The sequence below is a fragment of the Neopsephotus bourkii genome, unplaced genomic scaffold (assembly GCF_033783945.1).
Source record: "Neopsephotus bourkii isolate Nb327-2 ecotype Australia unplaced genomic scaffold, CSIRO-AGI_Nbou_v1 NB_882, whole genome shotgun sequence".
NCBI classification, from domain to species: Eukaryota; Metazoa; Chordata; class Aves; order Psittaciformes; family Psittacidae; genus Neopsephotus; species Neopsephotus bourkii.
Genome location: NW_026901376.1, coordinates 2,303,300 through 2,316,739, shown reverse-complemented (window position 1 = coordinate 2,316,739; position 13,440 = coordinate 2,303,300). Strand labels below are relative to the sequence as shown.

General features: G+C 38.6%; 1 protein-coding gene across 1 annotated transcript in view; it reads left to right on the top strand.

Moving 5' to 3' along the window:
• Positions 1-40: 40 nt before the first annotated feature.
• Positions 41-13,440, top strand: part of DNAAF5 (dynein axonemal assembly factor 5) — a 29,435-nt gene continuing 16,035 nt past the window's right edge. The window contains exons 1-7 of the mRNA XM_061357069.1: positions 41-607; positions 1,045-1,229; positions 2,059-2,183; positions 2,614-2,729; positions 5,887-6,119; positions 9,028-9,240; positions 11,312-11,455. Of these exons, the coding sequence (XP_061213053.1) occupies positions 76-607; positions 1,045-1,229; positions 2,059-2,183; positions 2,614-2,729; positions 5,887-6,119; positions 9,028-9,240; positions 11,312-11,455 (1,548 nt within the window). The 5' untranslated portion in view covers positions 41-75. The remainder of the gene's footprint in view (positions 608-1,044; positions 1,230-2,058; positions 2,184-2,613; positions 2,730-5,886; positions 6,120-9,027; positions 9,241-11,311; positions 11,456-13,440) is intronic.

Below are 13,440 nucleotides of genomic sequence, written 5' to 3'. Positions count from 1 at the left end.
CTGTAAAGCGCTCGGCCGCCGTCGTAAAAGCCTCGCGCGTCCTTAGTAACGCCATTTCCGTAGCGACAGGCGAGCATGGCGGCGGTCGGGGCGGCCGAGGTGGTGCAGGCCGTGAGCCGGCATCTGAGCTGCCTGCAGCAGCCCGACTGCGGCCGGGCGGCGCGGCTGCGGGCGCTGGAGGCCATCCGCGCCGAGGTGCTGGAGCGGCCGCTCTCGGACGCTGTGGTGCAGGAGGTTTTCGGGGCGCAGCTGTTACGGCAGCTGGCGCGCTGCGTGGCGGGGGACGCGGCGGAGCGGTGCCGGGAGCTCGCCCTCCAGCTTCTCTGCCACAGGGTCAGTCACGGCGAGCCGCCCGGCGAGGCGCTGCCCGTCCTCTTGCCGTTGCTGGCCCAGCGTCTCTGCCCGCCGCAGGGCTTCGAGCCCAGCGAGGAATTGCGCCTCGGCCTAGTCCAGCTCTTGAGCCTCCTGCTGCAGCGGTGCGGGGCCTCCATGGCCCCCTACCTCAGCGATGTTACCCGCATCCTCCAGACCACACTCCTCGACAACTATGCCGAGGTCAGGCGTGAAAGTTGCAGGAGCGCTGTGGCCTGCGCCCAGGCGATGCCAGGTGGGGCCTAGGGATGGACAAAGAGAGGAGCAGTGGGCTAATGTGAGCCTCCGGTCTCCTGAGGTGACAGGGGCTGAGGTGGGGACCGGTAGGAGGTTGTAGGGATGCAAGCAGGAGAGGGAGAGAGATGAGAAGTTGCACACATCCTCACAGGTGTACTCTTCATGCCTTGGAGGATATGATGGAGAGAGGCTGTACCGGGCATGGATGCTGAACTGTTAACAATACATGGGTAATAGTGGGAGGAGGAAGTTAAGGGAGTGCATGTGGGCTAGCATTCAGCTCTAATATAGTATAAAGTTAAATCTGCATGCTACGCAAATGCAGTGGAAGTAATCAGGATGCTGTTCATAGTGTTACAGAAAACATGTTGCTAGAGATCTGTCACATGCATAGAGAAAGGCACACTTGAAGTTTCTGTCTCTCTGCCCTAACAGAGCACTTCCATATGCAGTCAGAATCTCTGATAAAACCCTTAATGCAAACAATATCGCACCAGCACTACAGAGTTCGTGTTGATGTAATTCAGGCTACTGGAGCAGTGATACAGTTTGGAAATGGGAAGTCTGTGGATGATGTTCTGTCTCATCTGGCCCAGAGATTTTTTGATGAAATTCCCAAGGTGTGCTTATTTTTTTTTTTTTCCCTCCTGGATTTGTTTTATATCGGTTTCTGGGTGGTCTGTTTGGTGCTTTGCTCACTCACCCTTCCCAGTTTTCAGCTTTCAGATATGTAAATATATCACAGGCTTTGCCAGTTGTACACTGTCCAAACCCAAGGTTGGCCACTTGTTCATGTGCTGTCCAGTTCTTCAGGCTGTGGGCGTTTGTAGACATCTTTTTATGTCAGTGGTTGCCTTCAATTCTGTCTTAAATTCTTACATTAAATCTCCCTGGGACTTGATTCTGTGGCCTTTTCAGGTGCTTAACAAAGAATTCCGGTATTGGTCCATTCATAAGATGTGATTGAGGCAGTAATTTTAAAATGTGCAACTTAGTCATAACTAAAATACTTTTAATTTTTGAGTGGGTATATTCCCATTATTTAGCTTAAGCTTCCTTTATAGTGAACAGAGAAAATTGTCTCCCGGAGATGTGGTTGGAAATCTTCACATTTCAAAGAAATGTACATTTCATGTGTTCTCAGAGAGATACCAACCATGAGAATTTAAGAGTTTTCTGAGTTAGGTTTGTATCTTGTTTTCGTCTTGGAGACGTGCTTTTGTGCAGCAAATAGTCTAATAAAGCCGGAGTGAGAAAACAAGAGGGAACGTGATACCTTGCATATTAGTTAAGTTGCTTGCTGCAATGTGGAAATCCTCTGTTCTTGTAACTTCTTCTGAGACTACTGATGCACTTTACCAAGTCTTATATACCAAAAGTAAATACTATTTTTTAATTTTTCTGGTATTTTCTTGGTATATTTAAAACAGTCTTTTTGTATCCATGTAGGTTCGGCACGCTGTAACAACTGTCATCGGAGAATGGTTGTTGCACCTACGAGACAGATACTCATATTTTCACAAGTTGATCCCTCTGTTACTTGGCAGCTTTACTGATGAAATTCCTGAAAATACGTAAGCAGAAAATTTCTCTCCCCTCCACCCTTATGTAGTTGTCGTATGTGGAAGTGTTTCTATGTTCACAGATGTATTGCTTGGAGGAAAAAAAAAAGACCAAGGGGTTTGTTTCTTTGTTTTTTCTTAAGCCCAAGATGACAGCATTATCCTCAGTAACTTTGGTTATATTGTTCTTCTATGCTACATTCAAGTAAGTATGAGAGAGACGAAGACAGAGAGGTAGACAGAGACAAAATTATCCGTTGGAAGAGGTGACCTCTGTCTGCTGAGTACAAAAGAAGCATAAACTCTCAATGTGCCTGGGTTAAATGGCAGGAGTGATTCCCATCCTTCCAGCTGAATTTAAGAAGTCAGATTTTCCAGAAGTCCCATTTAAAAGTTTTAATCTGGGGGGCATGATGGTATAAAGCTCTTATTTTATGTCTAGGAAACTGGCTTGGACTTACTGGGAAAAGATAGGCTTGCAGTGGGAGAAGGAAAATGAAGACGATCTGAAGGATAAGATGGATTTTACTGTTTCACCATCTCATTATCCCAAAGGAGGTAAGTGTTGCAGTGAAAGTGGTTTCTACTTTCTCAGTAATCCCTGAGAGCTGCAGTGCAGTAATGACTGCAGAGCCTGATGTGTAATATTCATTACAAGATGTAATATTAGTTACTGTGTAGGGGTAGCATATGTACGTATAAATATAATATATGGCATATATGTATGTAAAATTATGTTTAAATTTTTAAAACCCCCACATTTCTATAGTAACTACACTATTTTTTTCCCATTCATCCCAAAATGGATTTTGGAAAAAGAGTAAATAAAAATGCATATGCTGAAAAAGAAGTAAAGCAGTGGTGCAGAAATGGCAGAAAATTCTACTTTAGCCAGCAGCCAGGTGGGAAATGGCATAAAGAATGAAGGGAAGGCAGGATGGAAGAAGGTGTGAGCCGAGTCCTTGAATAATGAGAACTAGACACAGCATTAATGATCCACAGAACTGGCATGGAAGAAAAATGTGCAGTGAAATGATTTCAGGCTTCTTTGTGAGACACTGCAATGCTGACTAAAATCTGTCATAATAAACGAAGAACGTGGGAACAGAAACAGTAATTTCCTTTATTATACAGAAAAAAACAAGATATGCAGCACGAGTAGATTACTTTTTTAGTACCATATGATTTATTGGTACCTTTAAAACGATATGTTTTCAGTAGCTTGAAGCTTGTTTCCCGTCTCAGGTTCATAAAGTTAATGTTTAAGAATATGCACATGGGTGTTGGTGAGAAAAAGGATTTAAATGGGTCATTTATTGATTTCTGTACTCATTTTTAACAGAACAAAAACTCTTTTGGTGTGAAAGAACAGGTTCATGCTTGACTTGTGCCTATGTGACAATCCCATCACAGAATACCCAGCAGCAAAATCCTTTCCATGACAGTGGGTTCCGGAGTTCTTTCTTCTTTGAAATTACACCTTTCTTTTTTTTTTTTTTTTTTCCTTTAAAGTTGTTTTACTCAGTAATGCTTGAATGAAAGGAGAAGCACTTCATAATGGTGACTGGTTTGACAGAATTGTTTAGCTTTGCAGACAGGCAAGTTGATCTGTTAGCCTTTCCAATTTTTTTTTCTTTCTTCCTTAGTGTATATCTAATATTACCTCAGGGGGTTGTAAATGGTAAAGAGTGCTTTCACGTCCACTAGTGATGGCACAAACATATTTCTCTTTCTGGCAATCAGAGAATTTTTTAACGTACATAAACTAATGAATTTGAGTGTCTGAGCTCCAAGGACAATCCTACAGTGATGGTCATAAAAGACTTCATATGCTAGTTCTTGAAATAGTTGTTACCATTTATATTGTTAATACTGTTACCCAGTTCCATTTTCTGCAGATGTGTGTTGGATTTTTTGTGCATGTAAAGTTTTGTTGGGATTTTAGAAAGGGACATCCATCATTTAATTCATAATTAAACGTTACGTACTTTCTGAAATAAACTTCTTAGCACAATAGATGCGTTTCATGAATTTGAGCAATATTCCATCCGTGCATTCAGTTGACTTTTCATGCATTATGCTTGGTAGAAAGATGCAGTTAAAAGTTGAATGTGATGTATGTACACACACACATATATATGTGCATATATGTACATACCTAAAGAATATTTTAAAGAAGTGACCTGATAATTTTGGACTTGAGTCCCAAGTTAATGGTGACTTTAAGATATAATTTGCTGCTGCTTATCTTTACTTGCAAATTGTGTGTCTTATTAACAGTCAGGCTTTATGTGATAAAGAGAATAAAAACTGACAGGGAAGAATGGATGGCTACTAGATCTTACAGATACAAAACTTTACCAGACACACCAGTGTACCTTAGTTTCAAGTAACAATTTCTGGTGTTCTACCATGGACTGTATATGGATGAGTTGTTATTTGTCCATCCTCTCTCTTTCCTCTCCACAAACACTTACGTTTTGGGTTTTTTTGATATTATAATGATGTATTTTAACACTTTGTTTCCAGTTCTTCTGATTTATTTAATATGCTGGAATATCTGTTTACAACTGTAAGTTTATAGCACATTTTACTTAACAATCTTTGTCCATCTGTCAAACTAATAGACTTGACATATTGAGCCCCCCTGTTCTTTGATCTCACAGTGACAGATATTGCAGGTCAGAGGAAGAATAGAGTTAGATCTCATACCTGGTGTCATCCAACCAACTGAATAGCTTTCCACTGAGCAATAGCAGTCATTGCCTTAGGATACAGGTGCAGACAGTTTATAGCAGGGAAGTCTTTGACAGGAGTAGCTACAGGGATAAATGCCTGCATTTGAACATCTGAAATGGAGGAACTGCTGATAAAGAATGGTCCAAATTCTTTAAACAAAGTTCTGCCTCAGGTTGAATAGGATGCCAGTCTGTATTTGCTGTCTCAAGTTGATTTCTTTGTTTGACCTTTTGCTATCATCGTCAGTTTTCATAATCCAAAATGTTACCCTCCATTGACAAAAGAAGCATCAGCTCGTGTCCTGATGCTTGAATATTTTCACCCCTATTTTAAGTATTGCATAGGCATTTCATAAGCCTTTTATATTCTTCAGACCATTCACTTTAGTCTGCTTTCATTTTACCATTTGTAATTACAGGGGCCAATGCAGGAAATTACTACAAAACAGCTGCAATTTTTAGAATACTATCAGTTTGGTTGGCCTGATCACACAGCACTTGTACAAACCATAGTACCCTTTCTACTTTTAACTTGCTAAATACATTTTTAACATTCCCTTTAGAGGGCACAACTGACATTCTTCATTTTACTACAGTCTCTCCTGGACTATTTGTGACTTCTACCTTTCCCCCTCCAAATTGTGTTTCACTCAGTAACACCACAACATCCGCATGCAAGCATCTTTCTTCTGGTTTATCTCTATGTGCTTCAGTTTATTTTTTAAATGGGATTTGTGTTCATAAATTTGAAGGAAATTATTAAGCTGTGGTTTCCAAAGTGGGTAATGTGCCCTATTCATGTAACTCCTCTTTCTCTGCCCTTTCTGTAAACATTTTAAATCATCATCCAGTAAGAAATACAAAAGTTTTCAGAGAGCTGTGTGGAGTTTAAGTTCTGCACTATATAGTAAAGAAATGCAACTTTTGCAGGTAAATTCATCATCAGCATTTGGAATTTTTTGTTTGCTTTATTCTAGTGACTCGACCAGGACTAGGTTGTCGGGAGCTTGTGTCAAGAAACCTCTCCAAAATTCTTCCTGGTCTCTGTCATGATATCACAGACTGGGTTGAAAGCACAAGAATAAAAGCATCTCAGCTTCTGTATACATTACTGCTACATGCAGAGGATCACATAACACAGCACATGGAGCTACTGCTTAGAACTTTGTACCAAGCATGCTTGGATGAAGAAAGCAATGTGGTTAAAAATGTAAGTTTAATCTGCTCAAGTAGCTATTGTACACTGAATAACGACCCTGTTCTTTATTCCTGAGTCCATTTTCTGCGGGTTGACCTTACTTTAGGTCACTGAAAATTGCCCATGACTGAAAGATCAGAATCAGGATTTTAAGAATATTAAAATTATGTGAATATTTTACTTATTTACTATGCTAAGATAAATGTATTCTTGTGTCACTGGTATGGAGACCAATAGTAAAGTTATTTAAATACCGATTAGTTTATATGCCAGCCCCATGACAGTGATCTCTCTAAAAATGATAAGCAGTAAATTAAAGAATAAAAACCTTGGGGCAACAACTTAAATTTAAAAAACCCATGCAAGTCATGCCCTTTTATGTTAATTTCAGTTATCTCCCCCTGCTGCATAATCCGACCATAATCCCAACCAAATATTAAGTTGTGTTTATTCCATGTGATGCTCATAATGAGTGTTTGAATATTTCATTTACTGCTTGTAAATTGCTCTGCTTTTTTTTTTTGGGGGGGGGTGTTTTGGTTGTTTTTGTGAAGAATAATTAGGATCATTTTTTTCCAACAATTGACGCTTTCAACACTTTGATCAACAATAAAACAGATGTAGTTGAGGACATTAGATAGATATAGCAAAGGACAGACAGGTGATACAAATGTTTTTAGAATTTTAAGATAAAATCTTCTGTTTATATTTTTCCACAAGGAAAAGAACATAGGTATAACAAGAAAAAAATCTTACAGCTTTAGGAAACTAAAAGAATGTATTCTGCTTACTGGATACAGGTGGTCTAACTAATGTCAGAAAAAGTTATTTCCTAAATCAGAGCTTTTCTTTAGGTTCCTGCTATCAGTTGAGCTATATAGACCATGAAATCAATTTCTGAAATAATAATTTTTCTTCCTTTTTCCCCTGCAATTTCTTGTTGTCTTTAGACTTCATACTAATTGTTGTCTCTCTCCCTTAATTTTTCCTGAATTGTTTCTCTCCTTCATCCCAGTTCTTACTCAGTTATCCCCTTCTAGCTATTCCACCCCTTCCATCACTTCTCAGAATCAGTGTCTGGCTTCTGTCCACATTGGCTGCCGGTGAGATTGAGCTTGTAAACTAAGCCAGTTACACACTGATCAGTAGTAGAGAAGACTTAACCTGAAATACTGTCAGAAGTTATCTTGCTGTTTCAGAAAGGGGTATATGGGCCTTAGAAAATCAATGTCTCAAGACTGAAGTAAGAAATATGTCACTATGGGTATACAGTTTCTCAGGTTCCTTAGTACTTGTAAAATACATATAAAAATAATTAGAAGAATAAATCCACATAGCTTTGCTGTCCTGGTCAAATTTTACATCTAGTGCTTGTTGCTATAAATTCAAAAGTATGTGTTCAAGCAGCACAAAGTATTTCCTTGCCCTTGTTTGACCATACTTGTCTCTTTCTTAGAATTCTACCACTAATCTTACAGGTGCTTCTAAGAGATTTACTCCCAATTAGCAGATGGTTTCTGTATTATTTTTACTCTGTCTTGTGCCAGAATTTAAGATTCAGCAACTTTTGTTTCTGAATTCCATTTATCTGCTTAGTGATGCTGCTTCCCAGGGTACTGTGACTATCTTCTCTGTCATTTGTCACTCTAGAACCCATTTCAGAGCAGCTACCAACTTGGAAAATGTGCATGTCTTTCTCCAGCATACTAATACCAAATGAGATGTGTAAAAGACTAGATGGTCTTGTCTCTTTCGTTTTTCTTTTTTTTTCCCCCACTGTTAAAATAAGCAGATAAATTGATGACTACAAATGTATAAATCCATATTGTATCAGTTAATGTTTTTGAATTGTTTAATTTTATTTTCCTCTTCTAGTTTTCAAAGCACTGAGTCTTTTTCATTCTCTGTGGAAAGTACAGAAGAAGACGAGTTCACATCTACATTGACTATAACTGTTTCAAGTCTTCACCCCTGTGAAAATAAACAGCTATATATAGTGCAGATTTAAATTACAGAATTCATAGCTACATGCTTCTATCAAGACTGAAAAAACAGGATGATTCAAATGTTAATTAGATGCAATTAAAAATCGATTGCTAAATTGCTAGGCTAGAAATTATCTACAAAGAGAAATAAGCTTTCATGTTCAGGGAAATGAGCTAACCATTAAATAAATGGGTTAGAAAGAAATGTTCCTGTTGCACAGGTAGTTGGCACAGTAGTTGACTATATCTTTCTTTATTCATGCACGTGTCTGTAAATACTGGGCATCAGTCAGGCAGTAAGCTCTGGTGTGATGGTATTTCATGTAGAATACAACATCCTGTTACATCTGCAAGGTAGAGATGAGATCAAAGGGCATGAGTGTCATGGTGAATATATACTTATTTAAGCCTTTTCAGTTAAAGAAGTAAGAGGCTGAAAGCAGTGGGCAGTTCGCCCATGGCAGTGACTTCACACTAGACCAAAACTGTGACACCAGTGTCAAAATATAGGACACTAACAAAAAAAAATATTCTGTCAGGGGTTTATTGTTGCTGCTTTTAATAGATGAGTGGTAGATGCATTATGAGCATGGTTCAGAACATCATTTGGAGGACAGAATGCTAAACTATTAAATATGCAACATCTGGTTATCCCAAACTAGACACTTCATTACATTAAAAGTTGTACACTTCATTTCTGTGCATTACTTTCTCCTGGAAGTTTGTCTGATGCTGAGAAGAGTGCTTGCATGTCTTATTTGTGTACTGAACACACGTCAAGATGATTGCTTCATGCATATAATCATTACTGAACAAGTGGAAAAGGCCTACAAGACAACTGCTGGAGCATTTAAAATAACAGCTGGAATGTTAAAAAGACCATGATACATTGTGTTTTTAGGAAAATCTTCAAGTTATTCTTGTTCTTTTTTCAGTGTGTGAAAGCAGCAGAATTGATTGGAACGTTTGTCAGCCCTAAGGTATCATTGAGATTAATCACATCAGCCTTTGAGAAGACACCTAAGCCATCTTGTATAATGGTTCTAACTGCAGTGATTCGAGGCAGCCCAAAAGAAATCTTACAGCCTCATTTGACTGATCTTGGGAACATGTTGTCACAAGATGGAGTTTGTCAGCGATCTGAAGAGGTAAGGGCAACTGGGAAATTCACAACAGACTCCAGTTTCAGACTGACGGTTTTCTAACGTATTTTTTCTCATTCTCCCTAAGTGCTCCTATTCCATCCCTCCTTTGCACACCTATCCCACCCTATCTCAGGATATAGCTGTGGATGTATGTCTGAGACAAAACAGGAGCTTCCCTGCCCTCCCTGGGCCATGTTGTTATCTGTTGGTCAAATCTGCTATTCCCAAACCTCGCTAGCAGTCCATCCTCTCAGCAGATGTGGGTTCGAGATTTGAGAACTGTTGTCAAAGGCTTCATATGGTGGGAGGAAAATGAAAAGGCATGGTGGGGAGAGAAGAAACTGTTTAGTATGTACTGTACTAATAGAGGACTACCTTGGCTGACACAGAGGCAGAATTTAACCCGTGTTTTGAAATGTCCTGTGTTCACAATCCAAACAAGACCATGTATTTCAATCCTCATCAGTAAAAATTACCAAAAACTTTTCACAGTCCATTGTAAGTAGCATGTCAGGTTTTCCAAGAAAGATTCTTAATGTCATCGTGTTTTTTTTGTTTTATATCGTTAGCGACTTTAAAAGTAGGCATATTTAGGAGTGTGCTCTGTAAACTGTTGCTTGGTTGCTTCTTCTTAAGTGAGAATCTATAAATCAGAAATTTACTCCTAAGTATACCCTTAACTAATGCCTGGGCCTTTCCATTTTAACATTTTAAGAAAATTGCTGTAAGGAGGTGAGAGACTCTCTTCAATGTGGAATGGAGATTTTTAACTTCAGTTGCTCAGACGTGGAAATAGATCAGTTAGAGATGCACAAGAAGAATCGCTGAAATTTCCTCCACAAATGAAATCACAGCTTTCATTCCAGCAAAAGCTTGTTAGGCTTCTGCTTTTAAGATGACCAAAAAAGGTCTAGTGCTGGGCCTTCAGAAAACTCTTGACTTCATGTCAGATGCAGACTTCCTTTTAAAACAGTTAGTCATGTGTGTAGACTGAATCCAGCGTAATTGTCTTTTTGAGCCAACATAAGATACATGTTTGAAGTTCTTCCCTCATTAGGTTTCTTCCCTAATGGAGTATGTACCAGTGGTGCAGGAATTAACCTTAATCTCCATGAAGCCTGTGATGATTAGGAACTCGTATAACTGGAAGCACTATAACCTGATTGTACAAATAACAATTCCCTGACGTATATCTGCAGAATTGCTATGGAGTGTTAAACTTACCATTTCCATTTGGCATTAGATACAGTAGACACATTCATTTGCAGCTGAAGCATTTGGTGGAATTGTTCTGGCCTTTGGTCTTGGAAAAACAATCTTTCACTATTTTAGACAGCGAATGCTGCATAGACACTGTTTAGCTAAGGATTGACCATGTCCATGAGATTAATAACATTTATAGCTAACCTATTCCTAGACTTGATTTATTTTTAGAAGTAAATTTGTAACAATAGCCCCTTCTGTTCACTGAATGCAATCTTGACAGTTTCATGGCATGTCTAATGTATTTTATCATAGAAGTTATTGCAAACTGACAACAATATTGACTTCACTGGTATCAGTTAGATCAAGATAACCTGAATTATATTGCATCAAATGAGATAGATTGCCTGAGATAAAAGCACATGCTCAGGTTTTCTTGGTTTATGTAGTTAACCATTATTGTTCCGTTCAAATAGCCAAACATGGAAAAATATTTGAAAGAGTTGTAACAAATACCTTATTAATTAACAAATTGCACTTCAGAATGGGAAAGTACTGTCAGTAAGTGTTCCAAAGTGCTTTGATGTTTTTATTCACAATGGAATAATTGTGTGATTAAGAGCAGGGCCATTTATTTTGTTAACAGGACAAAGTAAGTACAAGCAAACAGTGTGGGAGGAAGATTATATTATATTCTAACAAAAGTAGAATATAGGTAATCAAAAGAACATGAAATTATCAATATTTTACCAATTTAGGGGCTTATACAGTGCACAGATTTTATTATTGTCATTTCTCATATCTGTTCCTTAAAGAGGCTGTTATATTTTCTAACAAAACATAACGAATTAATGCTTTTATTAAAAAATAGGTCTTTTATATGGAGCAGTTACTTTGTTGTGTACAAGCATTGATTGAAGTATGCCAGGAAGACTGCAAAGAAATCAGCTTGCAGCTAATGAAAGTTTTGGTGACAATAATGGCAATACCAGGTTCTCAGCACCTTAAAGAAAAGGTAAACTATGAGCTGGTTTAATATTTTGCTGTGTTTCTGATGTTTCAATATTGATAAAACAGTTTGTCTAAACAGAGCCATGATTATTTGTCTTGCTGTTAGGTTTAAACTGCAGAAATTCTTAACTAAGAGTTCATCCATAAAGATTCCTAGAGTTCAAAATGATTTGGTGTTGCATGACCTTGACTGTGCCCTCTGTCTGTCTCCTCTTTTTCCATAGCTGAAATTAGTCTTAAAAACAGGCTAAGGCAACTCCAGAAGAATAAATCCTTAAAATCTTATTTGTAAGAGCTAGGAATCTGTACCATACTACTAGTTTTGTTTCGGGATTGCTTGTTTTTCATCTGTACATGTGCATGTGTGTGTAGCAATCCATTTTAAAAATTATACAGAAACATAACAGTTAAACATTTAGATATACATGCAGCTTCAAATTAATCAAATGTTACAATGGAAGAAGCATGAGGAGATACTTGGATTCTGTGTTTAGTCCGAAAACTCTTCTGCAAAGATCAATCCTTATGGCACTGTCTGGTTGTTAGTAACTATTTAGTAGTCACTCTGAAGGCTGAAGGACATTACCATTTATCAGTCAAAATACTGATGTTTTGGCATTGCCAGCTCACAGTTCATAGTTACTGGGTGCTGCGTCTATTTTCAGGCAACAGTCTGAAGATCTCATCTTAATGTTGGATTCTGCAATCCACAGAGCTGTAATTGAGATTAGCTGCAACAGAGGTGAGGGTTTTACAGGTTATTTCTTTCATGGGACTGGAAGAAACAGTGGTGCTAGGCTTAGGGTAGGACAAATGTTGAGGTTAAAGTCTAGGGCAGCTGTAGTGCCAGAAGAGCTGAATGCCCTGTTGCATCTTGCAAACAATATAAGGCTAGAACATACACTGATGTTTCTAACGCAGATTTTAGCTCTTAATGAGGGTGGCTTGAAGTAGATTACCAGAGCATGGGAAGCTCACTGGGCTAGAAAAACACTTTACTTGGGTGGATATTAATTACTGGGCCATGGTCTAGGTAAAGATGTTCAAGTGTTTATGCCTGTCCCTGGATTCTGCAGATCCATGGGCATGCGGTTGGTGCTGGTTGAACTGTTGTTGCTTACTTTTTAGGTGGCTGTAAGTCACTGTATTATTGTTAAAGTTAGGTTATATACAGGAGCACACAAGTGGCTAGAAAAAAAATCAAATTTATCTTCTGACTTTTAAAGAACAATGCACCTATAGATCATGAGCACTACTAGTCTTAAAAAAGTGATCGTTTCATAATCTTTTTTTTTATCTTTAGACAAAGATCAGCCTGTTTTAACAGTAGTTGACCTTTTTACCTCACCACCAGAACCAAAAGTTTAAATGTTGCAGGAATGCTTTAAAATCAAGGACATCTGTAGATGCCCTGGTAATAGATGAGCTTTTTCGGCTAACCATTATCTCACCCCCTTATTTTCTCTCTTCCTCTTTCTTCCCCAAGCTAAATATGAAATAAATCAGCAAGCAATCCTCATGTAGTGTAATTGTGACCTATCCAAGTTGTCTTTTTTTTCAAACGTGTGCCTTAAATGCGATGGCTTTTCTACTTCCTTTTCTCTTGCTCCCAGGCATGGTATTCCAAAGGCCTGTGTAGCATCAGTATTTATGGCCCTGTAGCTGACAGGCTGCCTCCATGAAGGCATAACGCTTAGAAAACTATTCTGAAAGAAGATAGAACAAAGCTTAAAACAAGTACTGAAAAAGACTTTGGAGGTCAAAGAGGTACAACATGAAGATCTGTCTTATGGAGAGCCAGTGCGAGGGTGGGATTTCTGGGGGGTTAGTTTTGTTTTGTTTTAAACAATCTGTCCAAGCAAGCTTTGGACACATGGATCTGGTATGTTTTGCAGTATCTTGTCTGTTTAGCCCCACAGTGGTCTATAAAGTCAGCAATGTCCATTTAAAACCTTAAAAATTCATACTCCTACAAAGAAAGCAGTTTCA